At 35.6% G+C, this 20,000-nt stretch overlaps 1 protein-coding gene and 1 long non-coding RNA gene across 5 annotated transcripts in view; one reads left to right on the top strand and one right to left on the bottom strand.

Moving 5' to 3' along the window:
• LOC310631544 overlaps positions 1 to 20,000 on the top strand; it is a 394,516-nt gene that overhangs the window by 162,442 nt on the left and 212,074 nt on the right. The window lies entirely within an intron of this gene.
• The window catches only part of EYA4 (EYA transcriptional coactivator and phosphatase 4), a 108,644-nt gene that overhangs the window by 65,079 nt on the left and 23,565 nt on the right, over positions 1 to 20,000 (bottom strand). For all 4 annotated transcript variants that reach the window (XM_083352176.1, XM_083352178.1, XM_083352179.1 and 1 more), the window contains exon 3: positions 6,931 to 6,980. In XM_083352176.1, coding sequence (XP_083208302.1) covers positions 6,931 to 6,980 — 50 coding nt within the window. The remainder of the gene's footprint in view (positions 1 to 6,930; positions 6,981 to 20,000) is intronic.

Here is a 20,000-nt window from a genome sequence, read left to right as displayed (position 1 = left end):
GGAAGGAAGGAAGGAAGGAAGGAAGGAGGGAGAAGGGAATGAAAAGGAGGGAGGTAGGGAAGGAGGGGAGGAAGGAAGGAAGGAAGGAAGGAAGGAAGGAAGGAAGGAAGGAAGGAAGGAAGGAAGGAAAGAAGAAAAGGAAGGAAAGAGAAGGAAGGAAGATTGGAATACGAGGGAGGGAGGGAGGGTCTGAGGGAAGTCCTGCCTTAGCCCTTGGCCACCAGCAGCCCTGTTGCCTTGGCCACCAGCAGCCCTGTGTTGGGGTTGTTTTATCTTTCGTTTTTTAATTTTTCTGGGGGTTTTTAGTGTTGTATTTATATTGTTTTTAACTAGGGCAATTGTTTAATCTTTTTTTAATGTTTGTATTTGCTATTTTATTCTGCCCTGTGAACCGCCCTGAGTCCTCAGGGAGAAGGGCGGTATATAAATGTTATTAAATTAAATTAAATTAAATTTCACCATCACCCTTTCGGTGGTCTCCCATCCTATTGCTGAGGATGCTTTGGTTACAAAGCCAGGTCTCCTCGCATGGAGAGGGAGTGGACCTCCCTTTGACCCATGTACTTTGTCCTCCTGCACCCACTATGAGCAACCTGGCCAAGGAGAGGGAGCACAGCAGCAGCCTTGAGGAGGAGGTAAGTGCAGGTGGGTACCCCCTTGGGGAATTGCAGCTGGGCTAGGTAGGGCTGTGGGGTCCTGGTGCTGTGGGAGCTCAAGGGGCGGGCTGGGTGTTTGACCTCCACTGCCCAGGGCTCCAGGCAGTCCATGCCACCAACCAGGGGCCCCGTGCACAGCCTGAGGCTCAGTGAGCTCCTCCAGTGGACCATGCCCTAGCGCTCACCCCGGTCCCACCCCACCTTCCACCAGAGACCCTCGGATCCTCCCCAGACCTTCCCAGGCCCGCACAGGTGCCCCGACTTGAGTGATGTCAAGCTGGCCACGCCCCACCCAGTAGGCCACACCCATGCCGGCCACACTCACTTCCCCCCTCAATGGCAATCACAATGCTGATGCAGTGAAATTGAGTTTAACACCCCTGACCTAGGCAAAGATAGGACTTCTGGAACACTATGCTCTGGATAGCGGCAAAGATAGGGTTATTTGGCTATAGTACCAGAAAAAATGTTTGGCAAAAAACAAAGACAGTATTTCATCAAAGAACTTGATACCAACTGCAAATCATGGGAATGGAAATGTTGAGGTTTGGGGCTGCTTTGCTCCATAAGCCCTGGGTACTTCACCATCACAGAATCCACCATGAATTCTTAGTTGATCCAGAGGTTGCTTGAGTATAAAGTGAGAAGACTGAAGCTCAACTGAAAGTGTAGCTTGCAATATAAACATTTAAGTAAATCCACAATGATATGGCTGGAAAAAAATGGAGGATTCTGAAATGGTCAAATCAAAGCCTGGATATAAATCCCATAGAGAGGTGTGGGTGATTTGACATAGGCTGTGTATGCAAGAAACCCCTCAAATATCATACATCAGAAAAAATTCTGTATAAGTGGGAAAGTATTCTTTCAACCAGTGTCAGAGATTGGTAGACAGTTAAAAAAAATGACTATATGGTGTTATATCTGCCAAAGGAAGCAATACCAGAAATTAGAGCCAAGGGTATTTCTACTTTTTCCACAGAAGGAAATGGCGTATCTATTCATTTTTGTTAAATAAATGATTGAAAGCAATTTTTGAGGGGTTTTCTGTTCAATTACATCACTTTTATACTGTTAAAATGAAAAAAAAATTGACATCTTTTTTTTAAAAAAAGGAAAAAAGCTTTACATTGGATGCGCTTACTTTTTCAAAGGCTGTGGATATGTGAGGATGGATTTGGACTTTGCTCCCCTACGTCTTTGTCTAATACTTTAATATTACATTTTAACATTTTAGTGAAGCTATCAAGTTAATTCGAGTTGTGGTATAAATGATAACAATATACAGTAGAGAAAAGCAGAAAATGTAACTCTTCTAGGCGAAGCCCTGTCTCATCTAGTAATATCTAGTAAGAACTGTAGTTATTAAAAAACCAAAATTATAAATTGAAATCACACACACACACACACACACACACATACACACACACACACACACACAGAGACAGAGTCTTACACAAGAGAATCAAGCACAATGTAAAATGGATGGATCTGTATTTCTTTGTAAGAACACTAGTTATCATAGACATTTATCAATATATTTTAGGAATATTTTTTTCCTCATAATAAGTCATATATAATAGTATTAAAATATTATGGCTAGATATGCTCAGTTTACTATAAAGGTAGTTTTCTTATAGGTTTACCTGACAGCTATGAAAAATAGTTTAAATGGAATAAACTATAATGATAAGTTTTTCCTATCAGGCCATGATTATGAGCTCATCAATAATATCTCAGCCAATAACAACTTGAATAACAAGTTATAGGAGAGAGCTTCTAATTAAAAGCAAAGTCACTCTGAAGAGCCTTATTCACATTTTAGCAATTATAGCAAATAATCTTGTTTATTTAGATGAATTATTGGGAAAAATCATCGCAATCCAGGTGACCATATAAAGGTAAAGGTTCCCCCACACATCCGTGCTAGTCGTTTCCAACTCTAGGGGCCGGTGCTCATCTCCGTTTCAAAGCCGAAGAGCCAGCGCTTGTCCGAGGACGTCTCCGTGGTCATGTGGCCGGCATGACTAGACGCCAAAGGCGCACGGAACGCTGTTACCTTCCCACCCTAGTAGTCCCTATTTTTCTACTTGCATTTTTATGTGCTTTCGAACTGCTAGGTTGGCAGAAGCTGGGACGAGTAACAGGTGCTCACTCTGTTACGCGGCACTCAGGATTCGACCCGCCAAACTGCCGACCTTCTGATCGACAAGCTCAGCATCCTAACCCACTGAGCCACCGCGTCCCTTCTTAGGTGACCATATAAAACACTGTAATTTGATTTGTAATTAGGGAAGAAAGGTCTGCAGTCCCAGACTATACAAGTAATATTAAAGCATCAGTTTTAAAGAAATCATTTTCATGCTGTGTATCTTCAGTTTTTAAATGAAATTTCTTTGATGTTTCAAACTACATATATAGAACTCACGTAATGATAACATAAAACTATTTTCAAGGTAACAAGATCTTATTTAAATTATCACTTTAGTAAATAGTTCCTTGAATTTGCAAAAAACAGATATTTAAATATTGTAGGAAATCTAATGAAAATTACTAACTTATAAAAAAAACATTTAGCAGTTCATTATTATTCCCTTTCCCTTCACTAAACTGCAAATTAAATATTCTCTTTTTTGTTATACTGGACTCATTCTTTCCCTAGATGTATTTTTCTATCAGTAAATTCCTTTGGATAATTATGTAGGCCACAAATAACAGCTTGCATATTTCTTGTAAAAGAAAAGCTAAGACAAAGAATTTGCTGATACACTCATGTCGCTCCAAGAATTCTCCTGACAACGTTCCCACACCCAACCTAATTACTTCCCTACTGTAAAAACATATTCCATCTGCACTTATTCTAATACTCTCAAGTCCAAAACCAATACACAATAAAGTCAGTTAAATAAATGACAGATTGAAACACATATAAAAAGTCCTGAACTATTCTGCAAGTAAAAGCATCTCTAACACTGATTTTTATGCTGACATTTCACTTTATTTATAATATTTTCTTAAGCCCTGTTTATGAAAGAATTATCATGCTCCAGGCATATTCTCTACCACAGCATGCTCTTAGTGTCACTCTATACTTTAAGGTTTATGGTTGACTTTATGTAATGCTTTGCTATACCGTACAACAAATTTTCGTTTGAAATGTATACAGCAGCAAGCCCCAAACCTTTTGGTGCCAGGGGCCAGTTTCATGGAAGGCAATTTTTCCACAGACCAGGAAGGGATGGTTTTGTGAGCAAGCTAGATTCCGCGCATGTGCAGATGAAGCTTTGCTTACTCACCCACTGCTTGCTTGGGCCAGTTTCTAACAGGCTGGTAGTGGTCCATGGACTGGGGGGGGGGGTTCGAGACCCCTGGTATATAGTATAAATCAGTATGAAGAAAAAAGAGTTTGATACAACTCATAAAAATATTAGGGAAAGAAATTTATAACAAATCTTTATGATAAATGAAATCACTTTATCATCTTATAATGTAAACAAAAATTAAGTAGATTATTGAAAATATTTTGGTAATTTCATTCTTATTGATCTATTATATTACAATACATATAACTTTCCTTGGATAGTCTTCCTCTTTTTATCCATACAGCAATAAATCCTGCATAACATAGCATGAGAAATCGTGACTGTCCTAAAATAATCCAGGTGTAAATTTGAACTAAGGCTTTACCATGAGGTCTGATCTCCTCTTGCCATATAGTAATATATCCTGATGAAGGATGGAATGGAGAAGAAAAATTCTACTGACACAACTGCTTTCAAATTGAAGTGATTGTTATGATCCTTACAAACAGATTCCTACTTGCCACCTTTATCAACAATCACCATCTTTACCATATCAATAAACATATACTAGGCTGAGAAGGAAGGACAATACCACCATATTACTTAACATCACTTCACTGTTCCCTATTCTCTCAACCTGAACATTTGAGCATGGCAATGCACCACGGCCCATTACCGGGCCATAGCATATTCGCAACACGAGCACACACAGCCTGACTCACTCAAGGGTTGGGGCTCACAGCCCCACTCACATGAGTGGTGAGCACCGGGGCCATTTGCGCTCACACAAATAAAGTTGTATACTTGCACCTGCCCCTCACACAAACCATTCCCTCTCCCCATCATACAGGGTCGCCAACCCAGAAAGGTTGGGAATGCTCTTTCATGGTTCTAATAAACTGTGCTTATTACCCCAAAATATTTGTAAGTTATCTTTGATACGTGTGTTCTAGCTTCGGGAGAAACCAGAACTAAACATTATCTGGGATAGACTTTTACTGAGACATGAAGTACAGGTAGTCCTTGACCTATGATCACAATTGAGCCCCAAATTTCTATTGCTAAGCAAGACAGTTGTTAAGTGACTTATGACCACTTTTCACAGTTACGACCTTGGCAGCATTCCCATGATTATTCAGATGCTTGACAACTGGTTCATACTTAAGACCATTGCTGTGTCCCAGGGTCACTTTTTGCCACTTTCTGACAAGCAAAGCCAATGGGGAAGTCAGAGTTGCTTTACAACTATGTTACTAGCATAACAACTGCAGTGATTCACTTAACCACTGTGACAAGAAAGGTCATAAAATGGGGCAAAACTCACTTAATGAATGACTCACTTAACAGAAATTTTGGGCTCAATCATGGTCATATCTCGAGGACAAAATAAACAGGGATTATTTATAGTTTTATTCCCTCATAAAAATCCTCATAAATTCATTAATTTGTTATAGCTAAAAATTATGCTTTCACATTCTATACTTATGTTTCAAATAATATTTACTTACATTTGGATAACATTCAACCTAGTAGAAGAAAATAAATAGAATCTACACTATTATTGAAGTCAGCTAGCCCATGGGTCCCCAACCCCCAAACCACAGCCCACTACTGGGCCATGGCCTATTTGGAACCAGGCTGTGTGAGAAGCAGGCCAATGTGCATGTGTGTTTGCAGCTCCACTCACATGAGTAACTGGTTGGTGTGCACAGCACCACTTGCATGAGCAGTGGGCCAACATGCATGAACATGCATCCCAGGCTGCCACTTGCACAAGTAGAGATGCGCGCAAGAGCATGCATGTTGGCCCACTGCTTACAAAGCCCAGTTCCCCTCTTCCCCCCCAGCCGGGCTACCAAGCCACAAAGATTGGCAACCACTTAGGTAGCCCATAGTTTTGATACTTTATTGCTGAAAAAAATCAATTCACAATAGGTTTACAATTTATTGTATGCTACTGTTCAAAATTCTGTGTTATGGTCAGATGTGTGTTATCTCAACTTGTATATAATATTAAAGGTAAAGGTAAAGGTTCCCCCGCACATGCGTGCTAATCGTTTCCGACTCTAGGGGCCGGTGCTCATCTCAGTTTCAAAGCCGAAGAGCCAGCGCTTGTCTGAGGACAACTCCGTGGTCATGTGGCCAGCATGACTAGCACGGAACGCTGTTACCTTCCCACCGTAGTGGTCCCTATTTTTCTACTTGCATTTTTACGTGCTTTCGAACTGCTAGGTGGGCAGAAGCTAGGACGAGTAACAGGCGCTCACTCTGCTACGCGGCACTCGGGATTCGACCCACCAAACTGCCCACCTTCTGATCGACAAGCTCAGTGTCCTAACCCACTGAGCCACCGCATCCCTTCGTATATAATATATATAATATTATATAATATTATATATATTATATAATATATATATTATATAATATATATAATATTATATAATATTATATATATTATAATAGATATAATATCATATAATATATATAATATTATATAATATTATATATATTATAATAGATATAATATCATATAATAATAATATTATAATAGTATATAATATATATAATATTAGGATTGTTTAAAAATGAATAATATTTCAAGAGGTGAAAATGCAACAGGAGAAGCAATTCAAAAAAGTCCAGACTATTTCCTAACTGACTTTTACTCAAAACACACTTCATGTCAGCACATAAATAATAGACACATATTTAAGTTGGTCTTATTTTATTGCAAAAATAGAGAAAAACACAATAAACACTGAGCTACATTACATGTAATATTTTATTAATATATACCATTTTTATTCCATGTAAAAGACAGAAACATAGATGTTATAAATAGTAATACATATTTTGTCCTAGTTTTAATAATCCACCCTCTTAATAATCCACCCTCTTCATTAGCTTTTGGCTTTAATTATTACTTTTATAAATAACTTTATAGGTGATTATCACTCAAATTCATCAATTACCTGGAATTCTGAGATTCTGAAACATCTGAATCTGGGCACGTTTTTTTCACCTGCAAAAATAAAAAATAGAAGAAGAATCATGCTTACAAGTGATCATAAACAGAAAGACTTCCTCATCTGAAGTTCATGCACTTACTTCATACAAAATGAACATTTATTATTCACCACTATCTCTGTAGAATGTTTCTCATATTTTGCAATATGGACAATCAATGTACAGAGTGTTTAATTATCCTGTAATTATCCTATAAATAGATTCCCAAACTTAACTGCAGTTTGGGAAAATTTAAAATACAGAAATCAAATGCCTAGGTTTCTCCACACAGAAATCAGAAAGCTAGGCTGTTTTCAATTCTATATAGAAATGTTTTCTGAACTGATATCACTTCTATTTCTTTCTGAGACTCATCATAATAAATACTAGATTCTGTGAAAAAAATGCAGGGTAATGGAGAAAATTTTGGATTTTAAATTCAAAATGAAACCACAGCTGTTCTTACTGGGTATAATCCCAGAAAAAAAAATCAACCAAAAAACATCATAATTTACGCTTACAGCAGCACGAATAAATTTTGCTCATTGTTGGAAGAGAGGCACAATTCTGGTAATATTTGATTGGAAATTTATACTTGGAAAATATGCAAGAGTAGCAAAACTAATGGTGTACGTGTGTGTGTGCACGCACACACACACAAACAGACTATAAGTTTAACTTAAGCAAGAATGGTTCCTACAGATACAATACATCATACAGCACAGCAAACATAATTAATGTTTGGCTTCTAGGGGGACCCAAATGTCTACAAATTATTCTATGTGATCATGTGGTGCCACAACTAGTTATAAGTGCAAGCCAATTGCTAACTGATTGCCCAGATTATAAACATGTGATTGTGGAGTTGTTGGCCCAGACATAACTCTGAGGATTGGTTAAAAACCTCCATTGGAAAAAAAATGGGAAGGGCCAGTTTCTAAGTTTTGTCTTCTTAAGTTGGTATTTTTTTGCTATTATGTGGTGCTCGTTCAAATATTTTGCAGTGATCTAAATGATATCTATAAGATATTACGTGCTTTATCTTTTCAATCTACCCAACAGATGCAAAAACAGCATTCAATGAATTTATATTTTAAAAGAACACAAATTAAGAGGTACAAATTTTCATGCTTTACATAGAATTTGAGTCTTCTGAAACTCATTTAAGCAATTTTTAGTGTAACTTTATAGTTATACAAAATTAATACACTGAGTTTGAATCATCTATTATTTTTAAAACTGTCATAACAACCCTGCCATTATTTTATGTTACATTTTTAACAGAAGATACTTTATAAGCCTAAACATATCTATACTCTTATATTTAAGAAATGCAGTTCAATATCAACAATCAAGAGTTAGAAACTGAGAAATATTTTTTTCAAGGATCAGATACAAACTTCCACTTCAGTTTTATTAGTAAGAAATATTTATTGACGATGTACAAAATACAACTGAAATACAAGTGCTATATTTTACTCAACAGCAATAAATAGCAAGCCTTAGCTTCCCCCTTCTCTTCTTTTGCACCTCTTATCAAAAACTCAAAAGACGTTCATTGCCAGTGTTTAATACACCAAAGTACATGATTTACAAATAGATGGAACTGCTTAATATTTAGATGGCTTGGCAGTTAAAGACACTGAGCTTATCAGCTGGAAAGCGGACAGCCTGGGTTCAAGACCTGAGCACCATGCAACAGGGTGAGCTCCCATTACTTGCCACAGCTCCTGCCCACCTAACAGTTTGAAAGCATGCAGATCCAAGTAGATAAACAAGCACCAATTCGGTGGGAAGGTAACAGCATTCTGTGCGCCTTTGGAGTACTGTCATGCTGGCCACATGACCATGGAAATGTCTTCAGACAATGGTGGCTCCCTCAATAAGAAATGGAGATGAGCACCACCCCCTAGTGTTGGAAACAACTAGACCTTTACCTAATACTTTGAGAACAAATCAGGGTGTTCAGTAGAGTAAAAAAGAAAAGTATTTAAGAGAGGAAAAATAGGTAAATGGTCCATAAGGAAATGAAAGCACTTCAGATAGTAGAAACAACAGGACTGTGCTAGCAATTTTAAACAAGTATTTGCAGAATGTGTTGGCACAAGGAAAGTACCCTCAGTGAAGAGTTAAAGTAGCCACATCCCATAGAAAGTTCTTCCAGGGCTGGCTGTCCATATGTGCTTGTAGAGATTCCTGGGGACGCTTGTGAAAAGGATTTGTATGCATCTACACAGTCACTTACAGGAAGACTTTGATGCAGCCCAGATCATCAGTCAAGAGGATGTGGTTGTTTTAATTATACAAAGAGGACTACTTCACTTAAGACAATATACTCTGTGAAGTGTCCTTTCTAATACTTTGAAGACACTTCAAATCTTCAAATGTTATTTATCTACATTGCTTCTATACAGATTTTTACCTCTCTCCAGACCAGACTTATAAGACCTTCACATATAAATGGAATTTAAGAATATACTATGGAATATCTATGTTGTACTAATAAACATATCCTGAAATCAAACACTTTCAAGACATTAGTAACGTTAAACCAAAGCAAGAAGAGTACAATATATTGTCAAGTATTAATCTCCTACAGTATTTAAAAATGCTCATTGTTAGAAAAACCTTATTGATTTTACAACAAAAAACCTAACATTTTAAATCCCCCTTTTAACCCACCCAGCTAACTGCCCTAACTTTCTCCCGTTTTTTTCATCTCTCTAGAAAAACAACAGTATTTACTCTGAATTTCATTCCTCCCAACTGGCTTCTTTCTTAGATGGTTCAGTCCACTATTTCATAGAATAGAAAGGCAGGATGCAGTATAACATAATTTAGTCCATTTATTTATGGTCACTGACCAGTACATATCCACCCAGAAAAACATGAAAAGAATTATAATAAATGAATAGTAATATGCTTCATTCTCATTGCTAGGAAGTTCTCTAAATTGGGGTTGATTAATTCTGACTTCAGATTTTTATAAAAAATACATTACAGATGTGTTATGTATTATCCTTTCACAATCTCTCTAATCCAGGGGTGTCAACTGCCGGCCCATGGGCCGGACACGTCATCCGGAAGCCGTGCCCACCCCATTGCTGGCAATGGCAAAACTGTCCCGATACATTGCGCGACGCCACGTGACGTCGTGAGTTTTACATGTCTGCTCTAATATGTCCTTTCTCAGAGGTGGTGGGGTGGAAGGATCAATCAAAGAAATTGCCTGCAGAAATCACTTGTTTCTCTCTCTCCCTTCCCACTATAGAGTGGAGAGATTGGAGAGGAAGGGATTTCAAGAGAGTAAGCTGTTTGCATAGTACAACTGTGGTTACCAGCCCTGGGCTTCTGATATGATTGCATTACTTTTGATGTGTACAACAGTAAGTAGGCACTTGAGCATTCTAAAGAGCAGGGGATTGGTTAGGAGGCAAACAAAAACCAAAGATGTGAAATTGAGTATAGTAGTCTTGTCTCTTTCTAGTCTGAAAGCACAGTCACGGTCATATGACTTCCCACTCTGCTTAGAAGCAGAGTTGCTGTTCACACTTAAGCATTACCTGTATTAAAAATTATGGAAGTAAATCAGGTAAGACTTACATGCTCTACTTATACTGTTTGATTTACAATATAATATGTATTATTTTGTAGCAATCCTAGAACATAAAAATAAGGCCCTATTTGCATAAGCATCACCCTATGCTATGAGAAGGAAGATGCTCTAACTGATACAATTTTTTATTACTTAGTCCTAGGAAACTACTGCAATTTCAAACAACTCTAATCATCATACAATCCATATAAATAAAGATTAAATAGAGAAAATGCACAATACAGCTATATGTTTTCCTATTTAAACTTTATTGGATTATAAAAACAAAACAAAGTTTAATAACAAATAACTAAAAATAAAACAAACTGGATTTACTTAATTACGATTTAATTATGTGCAGGTCATATGTTTATTTCCTATGTATATAACAATTGTATGTAATGATATTTAGTATTCATAACTTTCCCTAAATGTCATTTTCAAACAAATAATAAGAACTATGGTTCAGTGACATATTTCAAAAAGATTCTGCTATTCACCTACTTAAAGAAATCTGAACAGCTGCCAATAAATGCTAATGAATTCTATGTTATAACTCAAACATTAATTGCTCATCTTTTGTTTTTATTTTGCATTATACAATCTTATTTATCATTCTATATATACTTAATAAGTGCATGGTAAATGATTTAATATTTTTAAATATTTTAATGGAGTTTTTTTACGATTCTTTCTAAGCATGGATCCTATTTTTTCTCAGCATATATTCTTTTGTGATTTAGGCTGTGAAAATACTTCTACAAAAAGCTATTTCTGAGGAGCCACTTAATGTAATTCTAAGTATAAAAGGTAAAGGTAAAGGTTCCCCCGCACATGCGTGCTAGATACAAATACTTTAAAAATAATACAAATGTAAAGGTATTATCAGAATAAAATATATAAAGTTTTGTAAACTTTTAGTTTAAAATTTGTAACTGATAAAAATATCAGATTCACCCAGTGTGCCTCCTAATTAAAAAATACTAGTAATCTGATACGCCTGCATAGTATTCACTAGATCAGTGGTGGCAAACCTATGGCACGTGTGCCAGAAGCAGCATGTGGAGCCCTCTCTGTGGGCATGTGTGCCATCACCCCAGCCCCGCCTCCCCCCACGGCTCCCTCCTCAGCAGCAGCCCCACTGAAGGAGAGTCGGCCCCAGGCACAGCCTGTGCGGAGCACCACAGCCAAGAACATGGCAGCTGGGCAGCAGGGCCAAGACTCCGCACTCGCACCCTGTCACGCGCAGATCATGCTGAGGAGCGCGGGCGGAGGGTCTGGCCACTACGGCACTGCAGGGCCACCTGGGCAATCTGCTGCGGTGGGCTGTGGAGGCGGTAAGTGGTCCTGCAGGCAGGTGGGGTGGAGGTAGAGGGGGGTTGGGGTGTAGGTGGGGGCACTTGGTGTCTAAAAGGTTCGCCATCAGTACACTATATCATATAAACTAAACTGAGGAACAAACTGGTTATAATAATTTATCATCCTATTCCACAAAATACTTTCCCTTAGCAACTTCCTGTAATTGTAAATCTATTTTCACAAACTATTTTCTTTCTCTCTAAAACTTTAATAATAAAATTATTATACTGTTAATTATTTTTAAAATCCCTAAATTGAATATACATTATCTTCAAGGAAACAAACTTTTCCAAGGCACTATCTGTTAGCATCTACTAGTATTATAGAATCTGAATATATTATAGAATTTTAACTTTATACTTAAGTGCACATTCTTTTAAAAACAGCCTAAGAAACTATACTAAAGCAACAGTAGGTAACACTGTATTATAGACAGATACATTAGTGAAATCTCTACAGTACTTATCAAAAAGCTATTTCTAAAAGGAAAAAAAATATTTCAATGCTTTATGTTACCGTTTTAAAGTACTAAAAAAAGAAAGGCATCTGTCACTGTTTGGTTTAAATAGCAACAGTTTATTTGCTATCACAATTCAAGAGAAGGATAACACACACACGTATAATCTTTACACACACCACATTCTGAATACTCATTAAACAACAGGATTTCTCAGTAAATGTGAATTTAATTATGCTGTTATTTAGAAAACCAATTTCTAAAGTTATAGATTATTTAACTCTAGTTTCCCCACAAAATATAATTGAATCATTCAATTACTCATAAATTATCTGAGTTATCAATGTGCATTTATATTTTTTTCTATAAAACACATTCAGATTATACACAGCTTTATAAAGCAATGCTAGGTATAATCAGTTGTGAACTTCTATAAGCAAAAGAATATACACACCGTATATAATATGAAAGAAATTTATATTTTAATTAAAAAGATCCAATTCATGAGAACACTAGTTCTTTTAATATATCAACAATTAAACCATAATTATCCTTTAAGACATGTATATTTTTTGTCTTCCCTTCCTTCTTAAAAATAAGAAATGATATGGAAATAAATCTCAAGCTTACCTCATTTTCCTCTTAAAAGACAATTAGATTAAGAGAATTCCCAAGCACAACAATTTCATTTTTAGCAAAACACACATACATTATATTAGATTTAATACCAACTATATTCTACTACCAAGCACAGAATTGTACTGGATCAGCTAAATCTGCCGAGCATTATTGTCCCATTTCAGGCAGAGCTAAAGGTGTTTCCTTTCTCCTTAAGCAAGCAAAACAAATTCTAAATTAACCAAAGCCAATCCTGAGTTAGAAGCAAGTTTGTCTCAAACCACAAGCATTCTACACACTTCTGTTTATATGACTTGCATTCAGAGGTCGCTCACATCAACAGCTTTTGTCTTTCACATATCTGATGTGGTACACGTATATCAAGGCTCTTTTAATGAACCCAGTTCCACAGTTCCTACTTGCCTGCTGTCACTATGACACATATGCTTTGCATTTTACAAAGTCTTTTAAATTTAAAGGCAAGTAGAAGATCTACACAAACTAGTATTATATTTCATTATAGACAAAGGATAAGTAGCATTAATGGGTTTTTTTAAGATTGTGAGGTGTTTTTGTTTTTTTAAAAAAAATGGAATAGTAGTAATAATAACAATACCCTACTCCTACTGCAATATCTTATTGAATAGAATATGTCAGGAAAAAAGGAAAAACCCTTTACAGCAATCTACTGAAAAGTGGAATACCAATCCAATTGAAATAGCAAATTAACATTTTAATTTACAAATGAGCAGAATAAATTGTATACAAAGGGTATGATAATTTTATTTCATTGATATCACTGTTGTATCATTTTTCATTTATCCTTTTAAAAATACAAATATAAATTCAGCAGACTGATGAATATTTATAAAGAAATTAATAAAAACAATAATTATTACTGTGTTGGGGTATAAAAAACCCACACTGAAAATATTATTTAAACGTTAAAATTCTTTAGATTATTGAACGTAATATACATAAAATGTTTATAAAGTAACAATTCAACAGTAATATTAGTTAATGTAAATGTATACATTTCCCATCCTGTCATGCATAAAGCAGACGGAATAAATTTATATTCAGAAGACAAAAAAACCTAATACGGACAACATGCTTAATATTATTCTTCAATAGACATTTGAAACTGAAGATGGCACTCTCTCCAAACTTAGTTATTAGTTTGCTACTGGGGAATAGTGTTTGAGTGAAAGATACACCTGCAGACCGCTGCCAGCACAATGTCCCAATGCAAGCAACATTTAAATGACAGCAGCTTGCAGTTGTAAAAGCTAATAAGTATGATTGATGACTTGGATTAAAAAGCTATCTAAATAGATTAGGATATTTGTGCAATCATTTGACAGCTCCAAGCCTTTATTATTAGAAAGAATTGCCAGGACCATAAGGATCATTAATAATAGTTACATTTAGGATTATTTCCATATAATTATTTGCAATGTGTTATAGTGAAATAATAATAGCAAGAACAGCAGTTGCATGACAAACATAGAATACAGCTATCTAATTATGTCCTTAAAAACAATTCACAGTCTTTGAAACTATGGAAATATTAAAAAAATAAGAAAGACAATCCAGTGATAACTAGAATAATCCATACAAAACCCTAATACAATGCTTTTGTCTTTGACAAAAAGCAATTATTAAATGACTCAATTTTTAAAATGTTTTTGCTCATCCCCTAGTGGCCTGTGGATGCCATTATGCAAAATTATGACTTTTTCTGTTTCAGAAAATTCTAAAGAGATCAATAACAACAAATTTCCAGGGGCTTAAATTACAGCTTCCATGATCATTCATGAAAAATTAAATATGCTTGCCAAACAGCTGAAAATAATGCTATTACAATGGATTAATTTAATTAATTTAATCCAGCACTGAAACATTTTTTAAAAATCTGCAATAAATATAATACATTAAGGATTTTTTTGCTTAATCCTTTTGTAACATAATTTTTTTTAGCCCACATATAAGCTAAAACACAATGGAGCTGGAATACTGTATATTGCAAAATCCTAAGGACATAATGAGAAACTTTACTAATATGTTTTACCTATCAGAAGACCTAAACAAACATTCTATTAAGATTATTCTACACTCTGTATATTAAAGTCTGCATAAATGTAATTATGAGGCAAACCTTACCCACTTGGCCTTATCTGAACTTTGCCTAAGTGCAAAAACTAATTTTCCTCTGGAAAGCTTATGTCAGTTGAACAGAGATGAGTGCAATTTTTTTCAATCTCCCTCTTACCTGTAGCTGCCAATTATGCCTCCTTCCCAAGATTTTAAGAGCCTACTCCAATACAATAGACATATAGAGGGAATGAAGATGTTCAAAAGGGTTCAAACCCCCCCCCCCCCGTTTTTTTTGCACTTATGGAAGCTTTATATTTTTCAACAACTCAATCTATTTTACAGCTCCAGTAAGTAGTTCACCAAAATGGCTACAGAATAAATTAAAGGACCAAAGACTTAATAACACTTGACTACTGTAGTACCTAAATTATATGAGTGTGGAATATACAATATTCTACAAACAGAATGGTGGTGAATACCTTTTACTAAAGTTTTGGGATCAAGAACACAAAACTTCTGTATACCAAATTTATTCTTCCACAAAGTAATTTTGATGTGCTAAATAATTTAGAAGGAAATAAGCAAACAATTCAATTCCTCCCTGCTATTACTGAAGGACATAAAACATGTAGTTAAACATACTTATTCCCTGATGCCTAGGCTTTATCAGAAATATGAAAAAGTTTGACCACATTATGATAGTTAAGTTTCAAGATGTAAACCTCTTTGGATAAGTTTCTGACTTAAAGATAGATATATCATGTAGCATCTTAGTTATTTAACAAGATAACATCTGAGTTACAAACCAACTATTTAGGCCATTTCTTGAGACAGATATATAGCTACTCTTTTAAAGCCAAAATTTCACTCCTATATTGCATTAGATACATGAAGATCCTATTCAATTTATTTTTGTGATCATATGAGGTATGCATACATGATTATATCAGTGCAAAAATTTGTAACTCGGAAACTGATTTCTGAAATCACAATATTCAGTAAGAGTTCAGACTAAGAACCAATATATTAAATTTGCTCATTTTTTCATTCGTTCATTTATTCATTCGTTCGTATTTTATATAGCCCACCTCACTTTTATATGATTCTAGGCAGTTTACAATGATTTGTGATCTAATTGCTGTATTTTTAATTGTTAGTTTTTTATGACTGTTCTTTTATTGTACACTGCCTGGAGTTAAGGAATCTGTGAGAAGGTCAGCTATATAAATATAATAAATAAATAAGTAAATAAATAAATTTAAAAAAACAAAACAAATAATATTTTAAAAAGAAAAAAAATTGAAACACAAAGCACCTGAGCATAGTTTAATCTATCATCATCAACCAGGAGGTGAGCTCGGACTAATGCACAGAGTCCCAAGCTTGGGCACAAAGCCATATTTTCAAGGCTTTAAAAAAGGCCAACAGAGAAGGGCTAATCTAATCTCCCCTTCTGGGCTCTGCCAGCAAACAGTCCCTAGCCAACAGTTAGGGAGATTGAGTAGGATGTATAGAAACAAATGTGCTTATATTAATACTTCTAGAAAAATAGCTAAGACAATAATTTATGACTTAACTATATACAATGTTTTTTAAATTCCACATTCAATGGCAGCGCATTGTTTTTAAAAACTAGATAAAAAACTAGATGAAAATGCTGAATATGCTCCTTACTTTTATTACAAAGGTTACTAATACCCATTTCAGCATGAACTTATTTTTACATGGTAAAAAGCCTTACCCAATCCAAAAGCAATTTACCCAATCCAATAACACACACACACACACACACACACACAGATATGTATGTATAACATATAGTATATACAGATAGTACTTGACTTATGACCACAAATGAGTCCAAAATTTCTGTTGCGTGGCAACGCAATTTTTACATCACTCATGCCCCATTTTACAACCTTTTAAGCGAATCACTGCAGCTAAGTGAATTGTGTGGTTATTAAGTGAATCTGACTTCCCTCACTGATTTTGCTTGTCAGTAGCTGTGTGAGCAGTTTGCAACCCGAGATCACATGACCCCATGCAGTTTGCAACTGGTGATCACATGACCCCATGCAGTGGGTGCAGTGCAAACATCATAAATACACGCCAGTTTCCAAGAGTCCAAATTTTGATCACAGGACCATGGGGATGCTGCAACAGTTATAAGTGTGAGAACACGTTATAAGTCACTTTTTCAGTGCCACTTTAACTTCAATCACCAAATAAATGGTTGTAACTCAAGGACTACCTGTACTAAGAATATATCTACTGTATAATGACACATGTTGCCATTATGTCATAAACTGAAAAGCAAAATAAGGCCACTCACTCACAGACAAGCATTACATAAGTAAGAACTGCTGCAAAAACAAAAAAACGAACACAATTTATAGTCTTGTAAACTTTTTATAAGAGAAAGTGTAGCATAAGGTACAATATATCACATTATATAAACACATTACAAGGAACAGGAGATAAGATACCATTGCTTTTCTCCTCTTCCCCCTTCTTCCCCCTTGTTCTATCAAGAGTAGTATGGACATGCTCTAAGTACACTGCAGTCCTAAAAGGCTTGGGAAAGATTTTAATACACTGCTTCAGGTTTCCCGAATAACAGAGAACTCTTAACTTGTAAGAAACTACAAGAGACAAAAACAAACCTGAAGGATTTATGTCAAAAAAAGGTAGTCGTCTTCTTTAGATTCTGCACAGATAAGAAACACAGAAGGAAAAGAAAAGGGTTTTCACTTATCAAATTTAGTCCCTTGTTCAGTGTAGGAATCCCAATTAAAATGTCTTGCATTTGCTAATATACCTTTTGTTTAAATATAGGAACTCAAGGGGAGCACATCATCCTACCAGTAACTGGCTTCTCTTTCTACCAATAATATATGGACTTCTTACCAACCACCCAGAATCACCATACAGCCATTCTTAAAACTGGACATGAAATAACTGAGAAAGGACAAACAACATAGTACAAGGACATTAATGTGTTTTTTTTTCTATACGTGAATAGAGCAATCTATGAGTATGATAGAAAAGGGAGTATTATACTGCACAATGCTACTGATATATAACTTTATAACATCAGATTATACTGTTATTATTTAAAATTCAAAATTTAACATGTGTACTAAAATAGATAATCTATAGGGTAAAGGAGAATGGATCTTGTTTTTTCTACCTCAGCATAAACAGAATGAACAAACATTTAACAGCTGGGTCCCTATATTTAACATGCTACTCTATTTCTCAACATCCATGAATAAAGTACTTTTCTTTAACCAAATGACGTCAGTCTGAGCCAGATGAACCAATCGTGTGATTCAGTATAAATAGCTTCCATGCTCTCACAAATATGTAACCAAGGGGATAATTAAATGTGTCATAAAGATAGTTGATTTTAAAAATAGAAAACATTTTACATTATTACTTAAACTTGTTAATCAAAGTCTTTCTGGATGCAAATAGTTTAGCTGCCTTTCATTCACTTAAGGATGAAATTTAAGGCAACCAATGTTATTTGACCATTTAAACTCAAATTTATTTAAAAGATAGGTGGCTTAAGGTTTAATAATAGCTGCACTGTCACTCGTAACTGAAGGAGCTTTTGGTTTTGTCCAGTTTCTGGTTGTATAGGACAGACAGGAAGCTTGAGTCTCCCAGATATTACAGAAATATTGATTTGTTTTAAAAATGAATGTCCTGGCATCCTACTGAAATTCTTGATGGATAAATGCAATCCCGGTTGCCTTGATAGCACGGATAAGAGTGAAGCATAGCTGTGTAATAAATATCATTCAAAATGACTTGGTACAAGTCAAAGAAATTAAATTTATAAAATTGTGCAAAACGTTTAAATTCAATATAATATCTTCTGAGTTCCAAACAGGCACTTTGAGACAGAAATGGGCTGTTTTAAGAATTCTAGGAGTGCTTTAAGTCAACATTTCTCATTTTAAATGCACTTCTACATGCACATTTAGTTTCTTTAGCCACAGAGACTTTTTTCTGGAAGCTGAAACTAAACATAATATTTAATTAAAACACATTGGACAAAATTGTGAAGTAATACTGGTAGTGCTGCTCATCCATCATAAAAAATATGCATACTTTATGGTTATAGAATTATCATGTATACTCAAATTTAAATTTCTATTTGCTAAATTGAATTATTTTGAAGATGAAATGAAGATGTACTTATGTAAGAGTACAGGTAGTCCTGGTGTACCAACTACTTCTTCAGAGACCATTCAAAGTTACAAACAGTACTAACAAACAAGACAAAGGACTGATCCTTGAAGTTGTGGCTGTCACAGCATCCCTGCAGTCACATGATCATGATTCAGATGGTTGGCAACTGACAAATATAACAGTCACAGCATCCCATGGTCACATGATCAACATTTACCACCTTCTCAGCCGTTCCTGATAAGCAAAGTTACGGTAATAGGAAAGCTGACAGGATTATAGATCAGTATGGACATGTGGCATTGCACTTAATGACAATGCGTTGCCAGTCCCAATTGTGATCCGTAAGTGGGACTACTATTAATTCTCAACTTACAACTTGTCACTTAGTAACTATTGAAAGTTACAACAGCTCAGAAAGGATGATTTGTGATTCATTTGCTTTATGGTTCATAAAGCACTTCTGGCCATAGTAAAAGGTCATGCCATCCCAACTCTCCTGTGGTCATATGATCACGATCTGGGTGTCAAGTGTCTTATAATCTTGTGATCGCCATTTGCAATCTTCTAGGCTGGATTCCCCAGAAAGTGAAAGGGGAAGCTGGTGGGAAAGGCTGCAACATGCTGTCCCTGCCGAAGGATTGTTTTCCTCCATGCACAAGGGGAGGGTTGTCGTAAATCCTTCGTCAGGTTGTGGAAACAAAGCTCAGGTC

The sequence above is a fragment of the Vipera ursinii genome (genome assembly GCF_947247035.1).
Source record: "Vipera ursinii genome assembly, chromosome: 1".
NCBI classification, from domain to species: Eukaryota; Metazoa; Chordata; class Lepidosauria; order Squamata; family Viperidae; genus Vipera; species Vipera ursinii.
This window is presented reverse-complemented; position numbering and strand designations above follow the sequence as displayed.